This window comes from Mastacembelus armatus, chromosome 18 (genome assembly GCF_900324485.2).
Source record: "Mastacembelus armatus chromosome 18, fMasArm1.2, whole genome shotgun sequence".
Lineage (NCBI taxonomy): Eukaryota > Metazoa > Chordata > Actinopteri > Synbranchiformes > Mastacembelidae > Mastacembelus > Mastacembelus armatus.
In genome coordinates this window covers 8,010,391-8,034,477 of record NC_046650.1, presented here as the reverse complement: position 1 = coordinate 8,034,477, position 24,087 = coordinate 8,010,391, and the positions used below count along the sequence as shown (strand labels likewise).

The 24,087-nt window shown below is 40.9% G+C and overlaps 3 protein-coding genes across 8 annotated transcripts; 1 reads left to right on the top strand and 2 right to left on the bottom strand.

Moving 5' to 3' along the window:
* Window positions 1-428: 428 nt before the first annotated feature.
* mus81 (MUS81 structure-specific endonuclease subunit) lies at window positions 429-6,996 on the bottom strand. Of its 5 annotated transcripts, none has more exons than XM_026292282.1 (17): window positions 6,932-6,996; window positions 6,504-6,646; window positions 6,211-6,340; window positions 5,352-5,437; window positions 4,746-4,868; window positions 4,577-4,657; window positions 4,336-4,424; window positions 3,799-3,984; window positions 3,546-3,716; window positions 3,222-3,349; window positions 2,978-3,090; window positions 2,535-2,654; window positions 2,246-2,341; window positions 1,501-1,626; window positions 1,090-1,193; window positions 773-856; window positions 429-608 (listed from the first exon to the last, which is right to left on the bottom strand). In XM_026292282.1, the coding sequence occupies exons 1-17, from the start codon at window positions 6,966-6,968 to the stop codon at window positions 542-544; spliced, it is 1,884 nt and encodes a 627-aa protein (XP_026148067.1). In that variant the 5' UTR covers window positions 6,969-6,996; the 3' UTR covers window positions 429-541. The 5 variants fall into 5 exon arrangements, 3 of the variants coding, with proteins under 3 accessions (XP_026148067.1, XP_026148058.1, XP_026148083.1); XM_026292273.1 differs by having other exon boundaries at window positions 6,504-6,670; window positions 6,932-6,987; XM_026292298.1 differs by having other exon boundaries at window positions 6,504-6,648; window positions 6,939-6,969.
* Window positions 6,997-7,925: 929 nt separating this feature from the next.
* On the bottom strand, window positions 7,926-15,449 carry ovol1a (ovo-like zinc finger 1a). 2 transcript variants are annotated; one of them, XM_026292931.2, is made up of 6 exons: window positions 15,150-15,449; window positions 14,902-15,057; window positions 9,667-9,893; window positions 9,300-9,509; window positions 8,802-8,946; window positions 7,926-8,715 (listed from the first exon to the last, which is right to left on the bottom strand). In XM_026292931.2, exons 2-6 carry the CDS (start codon window positions 14,999-15,001, stop codon window positions 8,360-8,362), a joined length of 1,038 nt encoding a protein of 345 aa, XP_026148716.1. In that variant the 5' UTR covers window positions 15,002-15,057; window positions 15,150-15,449; the 3' UTR covers window positions 7,926-8,359. The 2 variants fall into 2 exon arrangements, with proteins under 2 accessions (XP_026148716.1, XP_033181610.1); XM_033325719.1 differs by having other exon boundaries at window positions 14,902-15,448.
* Window positions 15,450-18,901: 3,452 nt separating this feature from the next.
* On the top strand, window positions 18,902-23,845 carry cmasa (cytidine monophosphate N-acetylneuraminic acid synthetase a). The gene is made up of 9 exons (XM_026298941.2): window positions 18,902-19,347; window positions 20,247-20,389; window positions 20,551-20,706; window positions 21,154-21,290; window positions 21,483-21,577; window positions 21,857-22,028; window positions 22,112-22,277; window positions 22,576-22,923; window positions 23,035-23,845. The coding sequence occupies exons 1-8, from the start codon at window positions 19,130-19,132 to the stop codon at window positions 22,890-22,892; spliced, it is 1,404 nt and encodes a 467-aa protein (XP_026154726.1). The 5' UTR covers window positions 18,902-19,129; the 3' UTR covers window positions 22,893-22,923; window positions 23,035-23,845.
* The last annotated feature ends 242 nt before the right edge of the window (window positions 23,846-24,087 follow it).

The window sequence follows — 24,087 nt, the reverse complement described above, 5'->3', positions numbered from 1 at the left end:
AAATCCTATGCAACCTATTTTACCTGTTTTTTAATAGACTAATTATTAGCAATCCTATCCTATGATTTCTGTTAGTGGCACTTTATATACGAACTAAAATAATAAAGCTTTAAAATTCTTGCACAAAGTCCCTCAACAAGACAGCAACAAAATTGGCAAAGAAAGAAGAGCCTTCTTTAGTTATTTTATTATAATTTAGTAAATTCCTCAAGAATATTGCAGTCAAATGAACAAAACCAGTGAACTTGAGGTTGGTAATCTACCCCTGCCTATCTAGTTTAATTATTAATTTATTACAGCTCTTTGCCCTTCAGAAGGGAGAAACATGAATTTGATAACATTTGCAATAAAACAACATAGTACTATTCAAAATAAGAATCTTTATTGATCCAGTATCAGGATATATTTTTGAAATGATGAATTCAAGTTTTCAGTACGAACAGTAGCTTTACATTTACAAAATGAAGTGAGTGAACTTCAGCCTGCATCCATCTTTAAGACAGAAAATGTCTGAAGGAGTATAATAAATAGTGTTTATCATCTATGACAGTGCTCCTTGTGTACAGTACAGCTGATAAACTGTTCTGCTCAGAGCTGGACCCAGGTTTCTGAAATTCAAAAGAAAATAAAAAAATTAATCAACTATTTGCAGCTACTGTCATTGACTAACACTAGTGAGTCATTTTATCTTCAGTGAAGTCACTGTGATGTTGTACTTATGTATTTTGATGTTATCAACAAAACAAATCAAACCACTGTACACTCTACAAACCTTTTGAGCTTCCCATATCGGATGGAAGAGAGGAGTTTCTCTTTCTCTGCTTCAGTTGCACATTGTTCATAGGCCGTCAGAAGGCTGTGATTGAGAAAGAAGAAAAGACTCCATCTCTGCCGTACTTTGTGGCCATTTCCTACACACTGTAGTCTTCAACTTTCTGAAATGATGCCTGTTCGTTATTTAAATAAACCTGTATGAACTGTATGTTTAGTGCTGCTACATCACTACAAAACCTACTAGAAAAAAAGCAGAGGGTGCAGAAATACTTGGTAGGTGAGTGAAATATCTGTGTGTGTGTGTGCGTGTGTTACCTGTGCGGAGTGCTGTAGTGCTCCAGTATAGCTGCTGCCTTGTCCCCAGACAAACCACTAATCTGCATCAACTGCCTGGCAAATACTTCTTTCACTGTCTGACACTAAAAACAGGAAAGAGAGAAACCAGGATTTACTTATTCACAAACACACATGTATCATCCTACATTTGTATAACAGAAACAGCATTTATTCTGAAAAAATATCTTTTTGCAGTTTTTGCAGTATTTATTTTTTTAAAGTTTAAATTCAACTTGCAGGTCAAAGCAACATCCATCCATTATCTATACCTGCTTATTCCTAACCAGGGTCACAGGGATCTGCTGGAGCCTATCCCAGCTCTCTTTGGGTGAAAGGCAGGGGTACACCCTGGACAGGTTGTTAAAGCATCATGTACACTCAAATGCACACCTTGTTTTTGATGGCACCATGGTTGAACTCTGCAAAAGAAATGAGAGAGTAGGATGGGGTCCCTCGCTCCTCCTCACTTTCACCATCACCCTCCAGCTCTCTGGAGCGACAGATCAGGGTACGGTTCTGAAATTAGGGAAAGAGTAAAAAGCAAGAGTGTCTGGTCCAGAATCAGCTCTGACTGTGATATATTTTCACAAAGTGGCATTACAGATGTGGAAAAAATCTGACTGCTTTTATAAAGTTATGGAGTCTTGTGATGGATTAATGATGACTGTATTCAGTCAGCACCACAGGCTCTGGCTTGAGTGCCACAGGGAGAGTAGTCATGTCAGAACATACTGAGTGACAAACTAAAGCCTAATTGGTTTTGGTGTTTCCATGGGTTTTGTTGACAATAACAGCAGCTCATCCCTGAGAACAGGACAGAACCAACTTCAGAACTTTTTCTTTTTTTTTTAACTCTTAAAATCCAGCAGGTTTAAAGAACAGGGGAAACATAACTGAAATGAAGAGGGGAGGGCAAAATTAACGAAGCTGGTGTGAAACCTGTCAGAAAAGGTCACATTTTAAGAAATTTGCAATTTCTCATCTAATGAAATATCTTAAGTATTATCCCATGGGCAAATTAGGTTTCCAAGGTCAGTTGATACCAAGCTTTGAAGTCTTAATGAATCTAAAAGATAAAGCAGCGAGTTTTCATTGGCTGTGTGAGATGTGGAAAAAAGGGATGTGTGTGTTTCACCTGGTATAGTTTGGTCAGGTAGCGTGTCATGACGGTGAGGTAGGCTGCTGACTCCCTCACATCCTGAACTCTCTTCACAAAGAAGCCATCGACTACCTAACACACACACACACACACACACACACACAGGTCAGAAATCCACATCTGCGATCCATCGATAATCACATGCAACCACTGTTGTTGCGTGAATTGTGGTGTGTTAGGATAAATTGCATTTATCGGCTTTAGCATGTTCTAGTAGAGTTCAGAGTAAACTGACATGCAAGTGTAGGATTGTGTGTGCTGGCACCTGTGTGTTGACTATGGCCTGCTGCAGTGTGGCTTCAGGCAAACTCTGGTGGGCGGCAGCAGTCCCACACTCCTCCACTAGGTAGATGGGCCTACGAAGACCACATCTCTTGAGTCGAAACTGATTGAGGAATGGAAGAAGAAAAGTTGCTGTTAAACCCAGTGAGATGTTAGAGATGTGATGTGAAAAAAAAAAAAAAAAAAAAATTAGCTGCCTTTATCTGACATTTTAGAAAGAGAGGTTAAGGACAAAAAGTATATCCCTAATTTAGTTTTGAGATGAGAAAAAAACATAACTTGTATTTTTATTTAAAAGATGAAATATTTAATGCCTGTTGCTCAGCAAAACAAGCAATTTTATGACTTTATGGAATAGAGAGAAAAAATAATAAAAAAATAAATGGTGGAATTATAGATAAGGGGAAATACCCACAACACACCAACCTTTTGTTCTCTGAAGCGCCCGTCAATGATGCTACCACACAGGTCATCCATCCTCTTCCTCTCGATAACGTAGTCAAGAACAAGCTCTCTGCCTGCAGGGGCTCGCAACTGACCTGAAAGAGGAAAATAATAATAATTGAAAGCCGGAGAAGAGAGATTGTGAGAGAAATCTGCAGGGAAACAATTTGTATAAAGTTCGGCAGGAAAAGGTTTGTTTTTCTCTCAGCTTCAGTGCTTGTGTTACCTGGAACCGGTGCAACTTTTTCTCGAGCCACCCACAGAAAGTCTCCAACATTTAGCTTCCTAATATCGAAATTCACTCCGTTTCGCTGCAGCTCTTTGACCAGCTCCTGCTTGCAGTGGCGGCTGCCGCTGCACAAACAAGTCGGCATCTCATCAAATACAACTATAAACTGTCAAAAACTTTCACAATGAGGATACAGCTTTATAAGCACATTACTTTCAAAGTAAGTAAAACTACATACATACAGAGAAATGTGTAAACACAAATGTATAAATTATTACTGCAGTTATTTAATTAACACAGATATCCAGACAGCTCTCTTACCCAGTAGTCTCAATGAAGTCAACACAGAGTAATATTTCATAGGTTCCAGGCAGGAGACATCCTCCACTCGCCTTTTTGCTTGCAGCCTGTGAATCTTGGGGTTTCCCTGAAAAAAACCTCTCACCCCCCTCACCCTCTGCCTGGGCAACAGTGGCCACCCTCTCCACAGGGCTGAAATAAATAATAAAGTAAAATAGTTTAGAGACAACGCAGAATAGAAAATGAAGACTTTGCTAATTCAATCTTCACTCACTGTATTCTGTCCTCATCCTCCTCCTCACTAATAGTAAGTTCCACAACTCCAGGACCACCTTCTTCCTTCTCCTCTTCTCCTTCACTTCTAACCTCTTCATGATCCACGTCTGAGCTGTCTTTTGTCCCTTGTTCAGCTGCTTCCAGTCGCTCTGCCAAAGCCAGACCCTCTTCTGTCAAAGAATACCTGAAAGGGAGGGGGAATACAACAGACAGAGCCAATTCAACCTTCAGAGTTGAAGATCTGACCTTTGTACATCAAGGAAGCAAAAATGTTTTAGACAAGCTGTGCTTCACTTAGGTTTAAAGACTGACCAACCTTAGGGCTGACCTAATCTAAATCATCATGGAGATGCTAACAGAAAACTGTATGAAAATGTGAGCTGAGAGGTTAAATTTAACAAGTTAAGATTCAAATCAGATTTATTGGTATAATATTTTTCAAATTAAAACCTATCAACCCAGACTACATTTGAAGTGTTTTAACCCTTGCGTGTGTGTGCGTGTACTTCCACAGTTGCTTTTTTTTTTTTTGTACCTTGCTGGGTTGTGGGTCTTTATCACCAGGTTCTTCTGAATCAGAGTGCTGACAGATGACCAGGCAGTGTACTTACTGCCTAGATCTGGCTACAGGCAGAGAAAACTAAATAAACTCAATAAAACAGTACATGCTCAGTGATCTGTTCTAAAAAGATACATAGAAATGGACCAGGGATTAGAGTAAGAAAATTCCCTGATTTTGTGCGTTTAAATTGTGTTGTAAATGATATTTTTCTTACCACAGTGAAAGATTTATCACAGAGAAGCTGCGCTTCAGCTTGTAGTTCCAGTTTAAACATATACCCTTTACTGCCTGGGATCTGGAGAGACGGGAGATGATGAACACAATTCTCATTACTGAAACAATCAATGCAATACTTAAAAACACTGTGGTGGAGAAAAGTGTACCTGTGATTGTCTGTAAAGGGTGAGCAGAACAGCATAACCCCCAGACCGCTTCTGAGGCACATATTCCCTCTTCTTCCTCCTCCCTCCTCCTCCGTCCTTCCCTTGATCCCCTGCAGCATTCTTCTGCATGAAAAGATGGGTCGCACATAAAAACAAATCAAGATCACACATCATGACATGTAATCACATATTCATTTCACTTTGCTTTAACAGCTGACTGAAATAACACACGATGATTCAAAGTTGGCTGTTTTTGCCTCACAGAAAACAGACACAATCACATGAATCCTACCAGCTTAGTCAACATAATCAGAAAGTTCAGACTGCTGATATTTTTTTGTGAAAGCATCCTCTAAAAGCACTGATATTTGGGCTTGTACATTTATACCAGTAGTTTCTTTTTTTTAACAATGATGTACAAACCATGTAATCAGGATAAACTTTTTATTGAAAGCTTTTGTTTCTCTAAACACAAATGTCTAAACTTTTCACTTTTTTTCAACAAGTGTTTTATATATTTCCATGAATTTCTCTTTCTCTAAGTTCTGTGACTGTTGTACTGGTGCAACTTATGCCTTTACACAGTGAGACAAACTCCTTATATACCTTTGTGGGGGGAGCCAGGTTGTTGTTGTCTGGTCTGCTAGGAGGGAGCGCTCCTTTAGGGAGAGAGTGAATAGGAGCGTTTGGTCCTAGAGTAAAGTTAAAGAGAAAAAAGTGTCAACGGAGGAATTGATGGACTTTGCTTTTACAATGTATTACCTAGGAAGCCTCTTTAATTGATAATACATATTTATTTAGATTACAAGATTAAGGAAATGAAAACATGTTGGACTTGGCCCCTTGCCCTCGCCTCCTTCTATAAATGACTGATGAACAGTACTTGATGCACTGACTGTGTTACTTCTTTGCTGCTCATTAAACGCAATATTAAATGTTGAGTTAAATTTTATTAAGCTTTTAGATTTTATTACTTAGGTTAGTCACTCTTCTGCATATTTTATTGGTTTAGGTTTTAGCTTATTATTTATATACAGTATATTTATGTATTGATTGGAATGACAATAAATAAACCTTTAACCTTTGACCTAGACTGTGTGTCATAAGCAGATTTTTACAACTGCTTGTAGTGCTGATCTATAAGGTGATGTAAAAATAATGTCTGCTTATTTGATTTTTTATGATCATGTCTAGTATCACTAGTTTTTCATCCTGTATTTCAAGAGTCTAACCCGTTGTTCTTGCAGCCATTGATCCATTTAAACGGTCTATTTCACAGACAGCTGATGATCCATATTATTATTCAAGCACTTTCTCTTTTGCCTTCTAGGCTCTTTATTTTTTGGGGTAGTGGTTTGTGACATAACTGTAGAAACTGCTCCTTAAAAACACAACAACACTGGCTTCAATGACTTAGTTAAAGAAAAAGCATTAAATTCATACATGCATTTATTTTTTTATTTACCGTTTTCTCTATAATATCGTTGCAGCTTTTCGTCCAGGATTTTACAGATGCCGTCTCCAAAGTTCTGGAGGATCTTTGCTTCTTTGGCGTTTTGCAGTGGTAATGGGTATTTAGTCAAAGAGCTGATGGCCTAGAAAAGCCAAAACAAGACACACAATTATGTTTTTTACACCCATGCCCCCTGCATTTTCTCTTAGTGTTCATTGGAGAGGAGTGGTATCCACAAACGTAAAACGTATTTGCAAACAAAGCTTTTTTGTAATTTCCTGCAATATATGAGCTATCCTCGCTACCTTCTGATAGGTGTACTGGATCTTCAGCCCCTTCTCTCTCGCCTCGTCCCGGAGCTCGGTGAGCCACTTGAGGAACAGCGGGTTCGGGCAGGACGGGAGGGCGCGTTTCCGACCCAACAGGACCGGTTCCGAAGCTGGCATCCCTCTAACACGGGAGACACGGTAGCCTGATAAAACAACACGTGGCAGACTCCACTTTCACATAACATCCGGCAGACAACAAACACGACAAAGACGACAACAGCTAATGTTAGCTAGCTAAACTGAGCTAACATTAGCAGACGGAAATAAACAGTTTGGCCTGTAGAGCCAAATTCTCAACGAAGCTTTCGTCAACGAGGTACCGAGCTACCAAAACTATCAAACAACATGTGTAGAAAGTTTCAGCGACTACAGCAGACTCGGTCCGGTCCAACAAATGGGCTCACCTTTCACCTGAGTTACTACGGCGACCACTGGCGCCATGTGTTCAAAAACACAACTCGGTCACATGATCAGCAGAAGAAAGCCGGCGGCCCGAGCAGTGACACCTAGAGGCGACAATTGGCAGCAAAAAGACAAGGCACCGTCTAATGCCTGAAATTATTAAACACATTATAATGAAAAGTGTGTGATGTGAAAAAAACCAAATAAATTATTTCACTAGTTTAATCGAATAAGGCTTCAAAATAGTGGTGAATGAATGATTAAGGATCTTAATAAATACTGGATTTCACTGCTTTGGTATTTATTGGTATTTACAGTAAAAAGTCATTTTGTGTAATATAAAGTTTATGCCTTATACTATCGAGTTACTATTGTAATTCTTTATACTTTATCTATAAAAGTAACAAAACAATTAGCACTGAAACTAAGAGTTGTTTATATTAATGTCATCTAACTATTATCATTTGGTCCGCAAGACATTAAAAAACTGTAAATAAATACATAAAGATGTCCATCATAAGGCTGGACCTTAATAAACAAATGACTTTCAACCGTCTTTACAATCACAGCCAGTTAACTTAAAAGACCGTTATGTCACCTGAATCCACCTCATTGTGTCCTCAGGCTGAAGGGAGTTTGCTGGAATCCTCCAACAAGACCCAACAGAGACCAGGAATCCAACCTCACCCTCCCAGCAACTACCTCTCTCCTTTTTAAGCACACACACAATCCAAACAGCCATTTTTCATGCACTCACACAGTTTGGAGATGTGGCATTAAAACCATTAAAACACATTTAGTTGCAAAATGAGACAAAAGGAACATTAACCCATTATTTTGTGTAAAAATATAAAATACTAGAAAGTATGCAGTTTGAACCATTACAGGTAATACTTTCTTTGTTTATGGAAATTGATCAAGGAGGTATGCTATTTCCAACAAACCTTTACAAAAAACAGGCACAACCTTGGAAATTGCTTATATTATATTACTCCCTTTAATGAGTTGATGATAGTACTTTTGTTAGAAAAATCAAAAACATTTTTTTGTACAGACAAGCCCACAGTTAACATTCATAAGCAAAATAAAGGCAGAAAAATATGCTGGTAATATGAACTTATCCACATCCATCACAATCCTATTTAAAAATATATATTAGTTAAAGTCCCTGCCTTGTTTGGTGCATAATTTCATTTAACATTAGTGGTTGTTATGTACAATCCAAATGCCCAACTCCGTACACACATTTATAAATATGTACACAAATACATACAGTACATTTACTTTCCCTGATGCAATGTAACCTCACTTGTCGGATGACAACTTGTAAAGCTGCATCTACAGATATGTCCATCAGTTAATGCATAACCCCATCCTTCATCCACCCCCCCATGAGCTTATATTGATGATATTTCAGGGTCTCCTCTCCTCTACTGGCCTGCTGATCCAGTGGTATCATCACTATCCACTCCTTGAGGAGAACCTGGAGTGGATCCTCCAACTGATCCTCCTGTTATTCCTCCATCTGCTCCTCCTCCCATTCCCACTCTCCTAGCAGCCTTTCCCTTCAGCAGAGGGCTGTCGGGATGAAGCGAGTGGAGGTGAATCAGCAGCTCGTCCTGTGTTCCTGCCGTGTGGCCACATTCTTCGCACACGTACAGCTTGTTGCGTCGCTCCTTGTAGGCGTACTTCAGGGTGATGCTGTGGATCTTCTTCATGTGGGACTCCAGGGAGCAACGCTGGGTGAAGGCCTTCTCACACAGGGTGCACTTGTAGGGACGGACTCCTGCATGAAAATGATAAATCGTCATAAGGATTCTTGTATTCGTTGCCTGTGTGTGAATACATGTAAACATGGATGTGTATAGCTACCTGTATGCGTGCGTACGTGTCTCTTGAGGTCAAAGGTGTCATTGAAGCCTTTGCCGCAGAAGGTGCACAGGTGCCTTTTGGTCTCGTTGTGACACTTCACATGCCTGTTTAGCATCCGCTGATACTGGAACGTCTTCTGACAAACCTACAGGCAACCGCAACACAGCCAGGGCCATTTCACTTTACTTGTCCACTCAACCGACTGAGGAGCTTATCACACAATCAAAACATTAAAGGCAGCATGTGGCATTTTCTTCTAAAGAAATACAATTATATTTAGATTTAAATTTCTCAACGAACGATTTTGTGTGTGTCCTTGAACCTAACAATTAAAGCATTTCCTTTCTTAGAAATCAATAGCGGGTAAATCAGGGTAAATGTCCTGATACTCCACTGCACTGATGTAACCTAAGCGTAATAATTTAGGATTTCAGTTTCACATTTTGGAATTTACTTTCACCGTCAGCCAGAATTGTAGCTCTAGTCTTGATAGCATACCTTGCATACGTAGGTTGCTGTAGATCCCGTCGACACATTTTGACTTTGACTTGTTGATCTGGTCACCATGGAAACTGCCTCAGGGATGACAGGGGTCGCCTTCGAGGCAACAGGCATCAGAGTGGAGTGTGGGGTTGAAGATGGCGGGGTGGGAATGGGAGTAAGAGAGAGAGAAAGAGGAGGATCAGAGGGCAACTCGCCTGTGGTTACCTGTGGTTGGGAGGGAGAAGAAAAACATTATTATTGACAGTAAAATTAATTCTTCAGTAATTATAAAACTGAAATTTCCCATGTTATCACCACTTCAGTATTTAAAAGTAATAGAGTATGCTAAATCTGCTATTCAAACCAGTACTTGTTTCCTCACCTTGATTTTGGATCGGATGTATGCAGAGCCAGCCTGCGACCTCCTCCTGACATCTGACCTCTCCTCTGGTGAAGGTGCTGGGCTCTGTGGTCGGCCCAACACCGTACTGGACGGCAGCTCGGCGTGTGTGCGCGTGTCGGATACAGAGTGTTTGGTGAGGCAGAGCGGCGTCGTCTCAGCGGGGCTGGCTTCAGCCTCCGTCAGGACGGATGGAGGAAATATGGAGACTAGAAGGAGAGAGATGAAAAGTTAGTGCCATCTTTTTGATGCCAATCTCTTCTCAAAATATTTTTCTAGATTTAGTTTTACTATTACTTTTATTTCTACTATTACAACCACCACTCTTTACCAAGGGTCTACTGCAGGTTTTCCATTTGCTTAAGAAAACTGTGTAACAGTGGGCAGAGAGGGGGCAGAGGGTGAGAAAATATGGCGAGATTTCATAATAAGCAATCAACCTGCACCGCTTCATATTTGCACAATCTCTCAATTAGCAAACACGCAGAGTTCAGTGTGTGCATGTAGTTGTGTCAGTGGGTGTGGGTGTGCACATGGCCTATTGTTTTGAATGGCTTATTTTTGCATGGACACAGGTGCCCACACACACACACACACACACACACACACACACACACACACACACACACACAGTTACATACACACATTGCCATTTACAGTTAGACTTGTCAAACCAGACAGTCTTGCAGCACCAGCTCTGTACCTTCCTCAAACAATCCACCTCCGCAGGGGTGGATGCCTGTCTGTGTGTTTTGTGTGTGTCCTTGTTGTGTGTACGAGCGCACTACAACAAAACAATCCCTGAAAGAGGGAGATGGAGAAAGAGATGCCAGGTCTACAGTCATAGAAACCACCACAGGTGTGTATACTATAGGTCTTTGTGTGTGTGTGTGTGTGTGTGTGTGTGCGCATGTGTGCTTGTGTGTGCGTGTGTTCGGGTAGCCTAAAGGCAGGTGTGGTTCAACCCAGAAAAGACAATGAATCAGTTGACTCTGCAGTGTCTTATATAATAAAATCCAAATGCAAATGTAGCCCCACGGTTAGCTATAAAGTTGAAAAGACATAACTGATCTGTAAACCAGCAGAGCTAACGGTACTCTGTGACACACAATGAGAGCCTCACCAGCTGCTCCCCTTCATATTACCTAAAAAGATATAGTTTATAGAACCTCAAAGATGACTTTACACTGACCTGGGTATAATTTAAGTCAAAATGGTGCTGAGCAAAAATGCCAGCTTTTTAAGAGAAATTGGTCAGTACCAAAAAAGTATCAAGTTTCAATGCCCAGCCCTGCATTTTATCCCCATAATATTCTTACATTATTTTTAATTTAAAACCTGCTACAGCAGATGCTGTAGCAGGTTTTATTAGTTAGTTAAATATTAGTTAAATATTAACTGATGTTTATAGTTCTTTCCAGAAAGATTATATTTTCTAATCCTCCGTCATCACACAATATCTTCTCATACATATCTCCCATTCGAGAAACTGTGTCTGAAAATAGTGAAAAGTCAAGGTGATTTTTTTAAATGCTTGTTTTGTCTGGGTGACAGTCCAAAACATTTACAATGATAACAAAAAAATCCGTTGAAAACATCAAATTTTCATATTTGTGATAATGAAAACAGCTAAATTATGAGATTTTTGCTTGATGATCAACTTAATGAGCTGATAATTTTCTGATGACTGATAATCATTTAACCTACCAATCATTTCACTACTCTGCACAATTTAAGATTTCATACACACAGCAGTACATTCAATTGTTTGGATCTTTTGAAACATTGAAGAATAATAAAAAGCTAAACTAGACGCTGCAGGCCTGTGTGTTGAAACAGACATGGCCTCGGTGTAAAAACACTTTTCACACAACTTTGAGATCAAAAATGATTAAATGCCATGTCAGTTCCCTGCTCAAGAATCAGACACCTGACAGGTGAGCATCATGTTTACTTTTGCACTGTGCTCAATTTGCAGACACCTTTTGTACGAGGTAACTGTTTCCAGGAGCATCTGTGCTCAGTGTCTTGTTCAAATTTCAGGTTACAGAATAATTTAGTTCAGCATTTCCAGCATGTTTGAAATCTTTCAAAATTATTCCTGTGGGGTGATAGTGTCTGACGTGACTGCTGCCGGCTGGACATTTAATCTCATCTTGTATTGTTTGCTCACCTCTCCCTCCTCCCTCACCAGTGAATAAGGTGTGCGTGTTCTTAGGAATGAATATGTGTGTGTTTAAGAGATATGGTAGTGGTGGTGGTGGTGGGGGGTATCGAAAATATCCCAAAGTTTCTTTAACCGAGAGAAAGAAAAATTTAGAGCGTTGTGTTGTTTAATCTCTTTGATATTTTACTTCTCTCCATTTAATGTTGCTCAGCTGGGGAAAACAATCAACAATCAGTAGATAACTTCATCAAACACAGGGTGTGAGTCTGTGTGTGTTTGCTAAAGGCGTATAGCCTGCAGCGAGAGGTTGTCTGTAGGGTCCGTTACATTTCCTTCCATCCAATAAACATTAACCCTGAAGCAGCTTTAGGACTGACAGTCAGAGCAACAGTAGGTGGAGATTTTGGAAAATATACTAATTCCCTTTCCTACTACGAGTCACATGAAGAGACTGAGAAGGTACAGTCTCATGTCTATATGTTACCTATGAAGCTTCAGCCCCTGTTCCCAGGCTTTATGCTAACATTAGGTAGCTGGCTCCAGGCTCCATCAGACTCTATAGAACAAAAGGGAGCACAAGCCCAATATTATTCTAAATTAAAATGTCCCTCACACTGAGCAGTCACTGAAACTCCAGTTAACCCTTGAAGCACGTACACATCTGTTTTACAATGAAAGCTTGTTGACATGGTAAATAGTTTCCACACTCATGTTTTGTGGATCGCCACTGCGCCTTCTGTCATTGGTAGTTATGGCTCTACCTAACCACTGCTGTGACTGTGTTTCAGCTTGTGTCTGTAGCTACTGGCGCCCTCTCATCTTTATGAAGTCTCACAGTCTAGTTTCCAACTTCTATAGAGAGTTTATCACCATGTGGATCCAAATTGCACTGGACAGACCAAAATTAAAACAGCTGTGGTGCTCAGTTTATTTTCTAACTTTGTCAATGAAGTTTATTTGGAAATACCAGATGTACTCACTTTGTTGCATTTAAGGTGAATTCAAGGCCTGTATTTTCAATTTAGTCTATCTAGCCTGTTTTTAATTAAACATAAGGTCAAATACTTAATAATACAATTGTAAAAGCTCACAGATTGAAATCATTTAATATTTTGTGTGTGAGTATTGATTCCTGTATTATACTGTATCTACCCTTATATATACACCTTTCAGCAATAAAGAAAATAAATATCTTTCTCCTACCTTGGATTTCAATTAGTAGTCTGACCTGCTATTTGTGTCTTTTTCCACTGGTTATGTATGTTATAATTAAGAGGATTAAAGCAAACAATAAATGAAACGAAAGGCTGATTTGAAACTGATGACCCATCAGAAACAGGCCTTGGTACATGTTTGAGAATTAAGAGATAAAAATAAACTCCTAACTACACCTACACAAGGAAAACTGTCCAAAGTCTTGACATCTTGCGCCACATGAAAGTATTCAACACGCCTGTTTTTGTGGGCAATTATCATGCCTGTGTTTGTATGTGTGTGCGTGTGTCTGTGCGTCCTTCTGTCACGCACAAACACACGTCAGGCAGGTACATCAAGTAACGGCACATACCAGAAACTTTAGCTTAGACCGTTGCTGGGTTTCGTAGGGAGTATTAACTGTGCGTAATTACGCACGGCCGCTCTGTTGATTATAACAGAGGTAGATTCTTTTGCAACATTTTATATTTGGATTAAAATGTGGCTTTATAAAGTGTACAACTGATTATTACTGATGCTGATACTGATTACTTTTTTGTTGTTGCTTGATGACAACACTGACTAGTGTTACAGAAGTTAACAGAGTCATTTTCGCACTACCTTCGTTACATAAAATAGCTTTCACAGATTCTCGCCTGCTGTGGATGAAGGCTGAAATGCCTGACTGCCTGTATTCAGACGGTCTTATATAATTTCACAGCACTGTGAGTTTTTACGTGGGTTTAACACCATCTGAAAATGTGCGGCGGTTCAGTCCATCCGACATTTCCACCAACAGCGAGGATGTACGAGTCAATGATTAAAGGGTAACGGTGTTGAGAAGATGAGGAGAGAAAGAGGGGGAAGGGTGAGGGAGAATGGGAGCCAGAGAGAGGTTTAGGGTGTAGTCCGTTACCTGTTATCTGATACCGACGTCTTACAATAAAATACTCTGACGAGGGCAACAATAGGGATTGTTCTCAAGGAGAGAGACAGAAAGCGAGCCGCGGGTTAAGAGGTGGGCTCCGTTCATTTGTCATTTAAATGAAAAGTCGGTGGCACATGTCTGCTCTTGCGGATTTTTAGAAAGTAGTAATTATGAAACGGACCCTGATGAAATGAAGTACGTCATCATGTGAGTGGACGGTGGATCCATTTGATATCTTCAATCACAGCTTGTTTAATGTGACGGACACTTTGATTGTCTAAAGGAAAAAAAAAAAAGTCCATGCAGAGAAAGTTACTAAAAGAGCTGGGTGACTGGTCACTAGGCTAAATAAGGTGCTCGGATACACAAGGAAGAAGGCTGCCATCAGGGGTTGAAGGTCGATATGTAAAAGGCCCTTGTGATAGTCTAGTTTATGGGCCGCAGCAAATACTAGAGTTGGCCAATGATAGTTATGACAACATAAGTACAAATATACCAGCTACCACACTTTGTTTTATGTTGCGTTAAAATGACATTTTATTAAAATGTTGACAAGTCAATTCTAATAGTTTAACCAAATCAGACTGACAACTGTGCCAAAATTGTAAAAATGGCCAAACAGGCCAAAAGATAGGTCTGAAATTGCGCAACATCTGCCAGCCTGCAGGACCTGCACTCTCTTCCCGGGCCACTGTTTCCCGTTATTCGATGGCCCCGAACTGCCCGTTACAATCACTGCCCGACCCCTCCACACACCGGCAATCCTGGTGGATCCTAAACTGCGTTAAATCCGCAATTCCTTGCGTAAACGCACCCAAAGACGCACCAGGATCCACCATCGCCTACAGTTTGATTGTGTGTGTATGTGTGTGTGTGTTGTTTTTTTTAAAACAAACCAATATGGCTCAGTGCAGCCGCGGGAACTCACCTGGGATGTAGACGTCTCCGCGTTCATGATCAGGGAGTTCACTCCAGTTCCGCTTTCCCGGCGAAACATTCGCCTTTTTCACCAGAAATGCCCTCGGCATGTTCAACTAATCCCCAGCTCCTCCGAGGGATGTGCGGAGACGCCGCTTTTTGCGACCTAAAGTCAACAGAAAGTTGGAAAATCAGGAAACTCTAAACTTGGAGGAAAAATGGAAGGTGTCGATCCCCTGTTCTCCTTCGTCCTCGCACCCCTCTTTTCGTTTCTCAGGCTGGCGACCGCTTTATTTCCTCCTCGTCCGTCGCACACCTTTCTGTAAACCTGATTTTCTTTCCAGCGGAAAATCAGAAAGCAAACAAAAGTCATTCGGCGTCGGGACAGGTGAGTCCTCTCAGGTGAGCAACCCGGGCAGGTAAAGACGAACGCCAGCTACAGCGCACTGAAATAACGGGAGTGGGTGACAGAGCGGGGCTAAGAGGGAAAACAAACGACAGATATCTGATCACACACACACACCGTCGAGAGAGGTGGGTCAAAAAGCAATACAGGTACTATTTTAAAAGCAGGAAACAGAGACCAGCGCGCATGCGCGTCAGAAATAACGGTGACAACAAGCTGGAGAGAGACTGGGTTAGGCCTTTGTATACCTGCTGAACCGGTTTACCCCTCCTTTCTCGTTATGTGTCTCGGGCTTTCCTTTCGTCTCTCTACCTCCACCTCTTCTCCATTCCACTTCAAGGTGTGGGGAACTGTGGATAGAACAAGAAGAATAATATATTAAGAATGGAGTGTGTGTGTGTGTGTGTGTGTGGTCAGGGTCAAGGTTACACACATACACACAAACAAGCTTCCCCCCTGGGGATGCATGAACACAGTCAAAGGGGTAACAAGATTTACATTATTCAAACCAAACAGTAAATAAAAGCCTCTGAAACAGGATCATTAGACTTAGGTGTGTTTGGCTGCTGGTATTTAATCACTGTAATGTATTTTGGTTCGACCACTTCCACGCTAAAACACTTGAGGAATCAGTGAAAGGATATAAAACAGCATTTTGGAATAGATAGTTCTTAATCAGCCCAATATCAAACAACTAATCTGTGCATAAAAAGATTTTCTTTGCCTCAGTGCTGCCTTTAAATCCTGCAGGAAATATCAGCGTCATGACGGAAGTGGGATATCAAAAAAAAAAAAAAACAACTGAAACATTTTCATACTGAATTTGTGGATACTAGATACCAGACAGTTTATTTGACAGTGATAGGAAGTGCCAAAGAACACAGGCAGGCTATCACATTCATCCCTTTATTCTGAAAAATAGAAGTGATGTATTATTTATAATAGTGACGCTGCCATGTTAACACTTTAATTTCCTCAGGACGCACACTGAGAGAAATAGAGCCACCAGTCAGCCTGAACACATGTGCAATAAACAATTGATCAGTTAATTGATTGACAGAAAATACAGTTTGATTATTAATTATCTATTTTGGTCATTTTGTAAGAAGAAGCATCAGCCTTACTGGAGATACTCTTCCTAAACAGCTACAGCTAATATAGGCTGACTAATATGATCAGAGTATTAGATGGTAGTGTCATAGTATAATTACTACATGTCACAGTAATGCTTGGTTCATTTAGATTGATATCAGAGCTCAAAAGGCAAATAGGCTTTAGGTATGTAAATATTCATTCAGGGTCTGCCCCACCTTTCATTCCCTGCTGTGTGTTTACAACCCCTTTCTGTTTCTCTGCGCTTCTCTTGTCAGTGTCAATGTGCATTTAAAATGATTCCTGAGTCCTCCAGGAAAGTAAAAACCCAATAGTCGCCTTTTTTACAATAAGCCTTATAGTGCCTCAAATGTCCTTATAATAAGGGGACCTGATTGCTTTTAAAGTACAAGACATTTTACAAATTATTCCTATTTGCTTTCTCACCAGGAGTTACATGACATGATTAACACCACTCAGCCACAGCTGGCAGCTGCTTAGCTTAGCATCTCATAAATACCTGAAACAGGGTGGGAAAAGGTGCCTCTGTCAACCTGATGTTTTTACATGTTGGCTTTTGTTCCAGCTAAACAAACAACATGTTTTATGTTGATTACAAAACTTTTGGCTAGTTGTATACTAAGATAAGGTAATCTTTTAGAAATCGCTCTTGCATAACTCTGAGCAAGAACATATATAGGAGTACTCGTTAGGTGCTCATGGCAGACTCTGCTTCAAACATATGATGTTTCAGCCAACACTCATGCAGACTGACAGTGCAAGCTTTTAAATGCATGTTTTGTTTTCTTTTTCCTTGGTCCAAAAATATAATCACACTTACCACCTATCCTTTTTTTTTTTTTTTACACGTGGCAGCTAGTTGTAAGAGCATACACTGTGTGTGTGTTTCTGTGAAAGAATTCAGTAAAAATAAGAAGTAAAAGTCACAAAAAGCGGCTGACAGATAGTGTAGAGTATGAATTGCACGCACCCTGGAGTGTGATCTAAAAACACTGTCCTCTGCAGCCCTTATAACTATTTCTATCTCTGGTCCATTTCCTACAGTATACCAACAACACAAGTGATAACACAACAACAATACCTCTACACCTGTACCTGTGATAACAGTATTGTGATGCAGCTGTGGAATATTTTGATGCTTTGGTTGCATATGCTCACTGTGACATGGATTTCTATATAAGCTTTTATTCTGAAGGCTTAAAGCTAGACGCTCAGACCAGATCTTCTAAAGCTGTCAGTTATTCATTTGTGTTATTGTTCTGCAGAGTTAAAGTCTCCTTGATTAAGGTTTCATCTCAGTTGGTTCCTGTTTAGTTGAGACGAGGTGTCTCTGAGGCTCTTCCATCTGCAGGCGGAGGTAAGGAAGAAAAAAAAACAGCGGCGTCCAAAATAAATAGGTTCAGAATACAAAAGAAATACGGTTACTGTCAGATGTCAATTCTCGAAAGGAGGAGGGGAGGCTGGAAGTAGCTATGGAAGCGAGATGTCTGATGAAAGGAGTGGTGCGGGGTGAAATAATGAACGGTATGCCACCTGGGCTGTCGGAGTAGTTCGGGCGCATGACCTACCCTAGTCTCTTTTTTTTTTTTTTTACTGTTATCAGCAGTCGTCATTAACCCACTTACTTGTGTCTGAGCACTCTTTGGATGTGTGTTTAGCTGGGAAAGATCTTAAAGGTATAGCAAAGGCTGTCACTTTTGTCTCTTCTCTGAATCACCCACCCCCCACCCCACACACACACTGTAGATTACAGGGGTTACAAGAAAGATGATGAGATAAATAAGACAACAGGATCAGTGTGTGTCACACAGGTTAAACCTGATCAGAAACTCCATCTCCCCAGACTCTTAGACAGCTTCAAGTCTCTTTTGTCTGGACAAGGAGTGGATACTTTTCTACTGACCTGCTTATTTCTGATTTTTGACTTTTGATTCTTTTGAGTTGCATTTCTCCCTCCCTCCCTGCTTCTGTCAATGTCATGTTATTATTAAAGGTCATTTTGCATTGTTTTTATCCGCTTTGTTTTCTCAGCAGTGGGTGGGAGCACTGGTCAGGTAGCATACCTGTGTGTGAGTTTGTTTGAGGAAGGACAACTAGTTGAAAGACTGAGGCAGAAATCCTGAAGGTTTAAGAAAAGAAACATGACATAACAGAGAGTAGGCACAAAATGAAAGTGTTTAGAGACTCTCTCAGTGAAAAGACATCTGACAGCGGCTATACAAAGCACATCAGAGTGGTACTGCAATCAAAACTCCAGCAGTCAAACCCACTTTAAGTTAAGTTACTGTAGGGTTTACCCCCAGCTGCCCCAACACCTCAGATCATCCCCCACACTGTGTTTGTTCCTTTGGTCCAAGATTAGGAATGTCTGGGAAGTGTTTAATAATATAAGAATAAATATATTCCAAAAATATTTGTTTATTTAACCTGAAGTGTATTTTTACTGTGTTAGGACCCACGTGTATCATCTTATGCCACCCTAACCAAAACCTTCTGTAACCCCTTGTAAACCGCCACTAGAGGCGACAGAGGAAGAAAGAGGAAATATGAGGAAGAAGATGAAGAAGATGAAGAAGATGAAGAAGAAGCACAGGAAGCAGAGCTGCAGTAGTAGATGATGACGAGTAGGCGGAAATGGTCGAGATAATTACTCTCCTGGATTGAAAATTAAAATATCATCTAAAGTCATTTTGATTTAAATTTTAATTATATTTGTGAAATGGACCGCAAGAGGAGATCCCACGGCTCCAACGAGGAGCAGGTCCCGTCGGGGCCGCCCCGCAAGAAGACCCGAGCGGGAGGTAAACACGTCGCTGCCCTGGTCTTGGCGAGGGGAGGGAGTAAAGGGATTCCTCTAAAAAACATCAAAATGTTAGCCGGAGTCCCGCTGATTGGATGGGTGCTGAGGGCTGCTGTGGACTCCAACATGTTTGACAGGTAATAACTGCAGATTATTATGAAGATTAGAAATATGAAAGCACTGAAACTGATCCACACCTGATCTGCGGGGTTTTGTGAATGAAGGAATGAAAGTGGTTAGCACTGTTGCCTCACAGCAAGAAGGTTCCTGGTCTCAAACCCATCAGGGGCCTTTCTGTGTGGAGTTTACATGTTCTCCCTGTGCTTGTGTGGGTTTTCTCCAGGTACTCTGGTTTCCTCCCACAGTCCAAAAACATGTATGTCAGGTTGATTGGTGACTCTAAATTGCCCATAGGAGTGAGTGTGAGTGTGTGAGGTTGTTTGTCTCTATGTGGCCCTGTGATGGACTGGGGACCTGTCCAGGGTGGACCCCTGCCTTTCACCCAAAGAGAGCTGGGATAGGCTCCAGATGATCCCTGGGACCCTGGTTAGGAATAAGCAGGTAATTAACAGATGCATACGTGGCCAGTGGCTAGTGGGTGCTGAGAGAAAATAGGATTTGGCTGAGGGTGAGTTTTGAACCCAGCACTAACCAACCTTTTGTTGGTGATGTGAACTCTCAGGGCCTTGGTTGTCTTCCCTTCAAACCTTCTGTGTGTTGTGTCTTCTTGGTGTTTTGACTCCTCTTGTCCTCAGCAGGGGGAACACAAGAATAACACACAAAGTAAAACAGGTGGGAGAGGGTAAGATAACTGGAAAACATGCACATTCAAATAGATGCTGTCAGAACATGTCCATAGAAGATTCATATTTTAATAATCACTCTTTTGAGTTGTGAAGAAAAAAGCAGCTTAAATCGAGGAGTTTTAAATAAGTCCAAATATTCTGTGTGTTTGTTCTACATGGACAAATTAAGTAAACAGATATAAAAAGATTTAATTATAAATATAATGAAGTCCACACTTGTGTTTCCCCAGTGTGTGGGTATCGACAGACCATGACGAGATCGAGAAGGTGGCAATATCCTGGGGGGCCAAGGTGCATCGCAGGAGTCCTGAAGTCTCCAGGGACTCTTCCTCGTCACTGGAAACCATCACAGAGTTTATCCGGTTGAACCCAGGTATGCAAGCTGCTGCAGGCTCTGTGTGTACAAACTGCGGGGCCGCTGCGGATGGCTGCCTGCCACAGTGTGATCTCATCTCCCGTATGTGTCTGTTTAATCAGAGGCACTGCCCAGTGCAGACAAAGCAGCCGTAAAAGTGCACTACGTTGTCTTTGCAGAGATAGATGTGATATGTAACATTCAGGCCACATCTCCGTGTCTCCATCCACACCACATCAAGGAGGCCCTACACATGATGACACACGAGGGTTTTGATTCGGTCTTCTCTGTCGTCAGAAGGCACCTGTTCCGCTGGAAGGAGGTCAAGAAAGCAGGTAAGTCAAAAGACAGCGGACATTTCTTTCAGTGCTCAAATAATAGTTCCACTTGTTTTTGTTTTAGCGGAAAAAGGTTTAATCTTCAAAAATCAACTTTTTAAAGCTTTTTTTTTTTTTTAAATGTAGATTACATCACAAATGTTTTATTTTATGGCTCTTGTTCTTTCTTCAGGATTACCTAAACCTTTAAATGGCAGTGGAAAAGATTGCTTTAATGATCAAATACACGTTTATCTGTAGTTTTCAGCTGCTTTGGAAACTGTAATATCCTTGTAATCCTTACAACTAAATACTAGCTGATCAACACATTACCAGATCTGTTTGTTTCACAGTGGTGAGTGGTATTTGAGTAATTTTGTATGCTGTTTTTGTGGATCAAAATGCTGGTTGTTGAAGCAGTGTAGTAGATCAGAACCTTAACTCTTTGACATTGCCTCCTTCTAGCTGGTGAGATTACCTGGCCTTTAAATCTGGAACCAGCCAAACGGCCGCGGCGTCAGGACTGGGATGGAGAGCTGTGTGAGAACGGATCTTTTTACTTCTCCACCAAAGAACTTATTGAGAAAACAGGATGTCTGCAGGTAACTGGGCAGAACCAATAGGCTCCAGAACATCTGTTAGAGTATTTCAGTAATGCTTCTGGTGGTGTTGGCCTGCAGGGGTCTGGCAAAGACCGTGTGAGTGAGTTGGAGACGGATCATCCCCTGGGTCTGTACCCCTAAAGTAAACAACGCTAATCCCACTTCTGTCATTTCTCCTTTCCCTGTCTCCAGGGTGGAAAGGTAGCCTACTATGAGATGCTGCCAGAGTACAGCGTGGACATCGACGTGGACATTGACTGGCCTGTGGCAGAACAAAGGGTTCTCCGGTAAGATACACACATAGAAAGCAGAGAATTACAGCTGGATGACTGTTTGCGCTGATGTCAGTATGTCAGACAGACTGTAAGTGATTGAATGTTTGCGTTTGTTTGTTTTACCATTAGAGTCAACTTGATGATTTATATCGTTTCATAGATTTTGCAGAGCACGCCCGCTCATCTTTCACCAAAACGACCAGATTCAATCTTCCTTCCACACTGTTCAGGTTTTCTTTTCTCCATTGTGCTTCTCGACTTCTTGATCTCGATTTGTGCTTCATCCCACAGGTATGGATACTTTGGTAACGTCACCCCTGAGGTGGTTAAGCTGATGTTCTGCAATGTTTCTGGATGTTTAACAGACGGAAGAATCTCTCTGTCTGTATCTGGAGAGGAGCTGGTGTCTATTAATACCAGAGACACCATGGGCATTCGAATGCTCCAAAGAGAATACGTGGAGGTTGGAAGTTGTTATCACTTATAAAGCTCAGGTGAATCGGCTGATATCACCACACTGTACCCTACTCTGTCTTGTGCCATCAGGTAATCCTGTTGACCTCTGTTAGGGACCCCTTGACAAAGCCGCTGACTGACAAACTGGGACAATGGACTGGCTGCAGGGTAGAGGTGGTGGGACAGGAGCCACTAAATGACTTGAAGAAGATAATGGATCAGAAGCACATCAAATGGAAGGATGTGGCGTACATGGGTAAAGGCCTTACTTTGGGCTCTGGAAAACCATGGCAGGTGTTATTGACTTTTTTAAGACGTTGTGTGGACAATTACTGGGTTTTGTGAAAGTACAGTAATTGTAAATTGCAGCACTAGTTCAAGACAGTCAGAGTGGTTTGTTAAAATTACCTGCACCATCATTGTTTATAAATTTAGACTGAGGTAGAATGTGTTTTCCTTACATGCTTATTTAAATGTCAAGTTAATGCAGTTTTTACATTTTTACGTTTATTTCTGTGTCTTCCCTCTTTTTTTCCCACTTTCTCTTTTCTCAGGTAACGATGAGGCAGATGTCACATGTCTGAACCTGGCGGGTTTGAGTGCAGTACCTGGAGATGCTCCAATGATAGCCATTAAGGCTGCGAAATACACCTGCCATAACGCTGGGGGATTGGGAGCCGTCAGGGAGTTTGCCGAGCACATTCTCCTGCAGAAAGAAAAAGCAAAGTCTCAGATGAAGCGGGACAGCAGGGATTGCAGCAGGGATTGCAGCAGGGATTGCAGCAGGGATTGCAGCAGGGATTGCAGCAGGGATTGCAGCAGGGATTGCAGCAGTGGTTACCAAAGCATGTCAACCTCCTGTTCTGAGTAAAATCAGAAAAAGGGTTGTACTCAGAAACGTGGTACGTAATTCTTTATTTTATCATCCTCTGTGATGATGGTTGTTGACTGATTGATTCTTCTTATCCATTTTGCTCCTCTTACTTGTGCTGTCTTGCTGCTTTCGTACATAGTACGGATGTTCCAGGTTCCGATCTTAGTTTTAGTCTTGACTGTCAGAAGATTGGTCGGCGCACTGGCTTCCCAAAGGCTTTCACCAGCTCGTGTCATGAGCTCTTCTGGAGAGAAATCCACCCCAGCTAAGCTTCTTTTCGGTTGCGTTGCTGCGGTTTCTGTAACAAACTTGTTTTTTACAGGAGTGGGTTGTTAGTTGATTTATTAGGCTGTTTAAGTATTTTTTTTAAGTAGTAATCATTTTTAAAAAATCAAAATACTGTGGAAAGATTCAGATGTGATTTTAACTTTTGATTACAGTTGCTATCTCCTCCTCTCTTCTCTGAAAGTTGTCACATTCAGTGCAAGAAAATGAGAAAGTGTTTATACCCGTTGTGTATAAAAGTGTATTCTCTCAGACAGCCATGCAATCAGCTCTTCAGGTTGTAGTTTAAAAAAAAAAAAGTTCTTGCAAACTATCAACTGTTCTGTCTAAGGGGCTTCTTCATTTTTAATCATAGTAAATGTTAAACAGTATGAAGTTTTCTAATAAAAGACAAGAGGGTTTAGTTTTTATTTCCAATTACTCTGTATCATCTCTCCATATTATTCTACGTATTCTACAGTGATGGATTTAGAATCAGCACTTGGTTGTGTCTCTGAAAGAACCTGGTGAAACCCCAGTGTTTCCTTTCACCGTGATTCTGAGGAGTTGGGGCAGAAGATGTGTTTGTTTTCCGTTTCTTAATGTTGTTTTTTCTGTGAATCATGTTGGTCAAATCTGGTTGTTTTACGCATGCTCTATAAATAAACATGATTTTATTTGATTTACCCATGAGTTTCTCATATTGTGTAACTCTGTTGCAGCTGCCTCCTCATCTATATGAAACATTTTATATGAAAGCATAACCTTCACATTTGAACTACTTGATTTCAATGGCTGAACCTTCATCCCTCTTAAGTTATTGTTGAATTTATCCAACTCCTGAATCTCAGACAAGATCTTTTTATTTCTTTCGGAGTATTGCAGGGCACTAATTGGAAGTCGTCTTTCATCCACAGCGGCATATCTG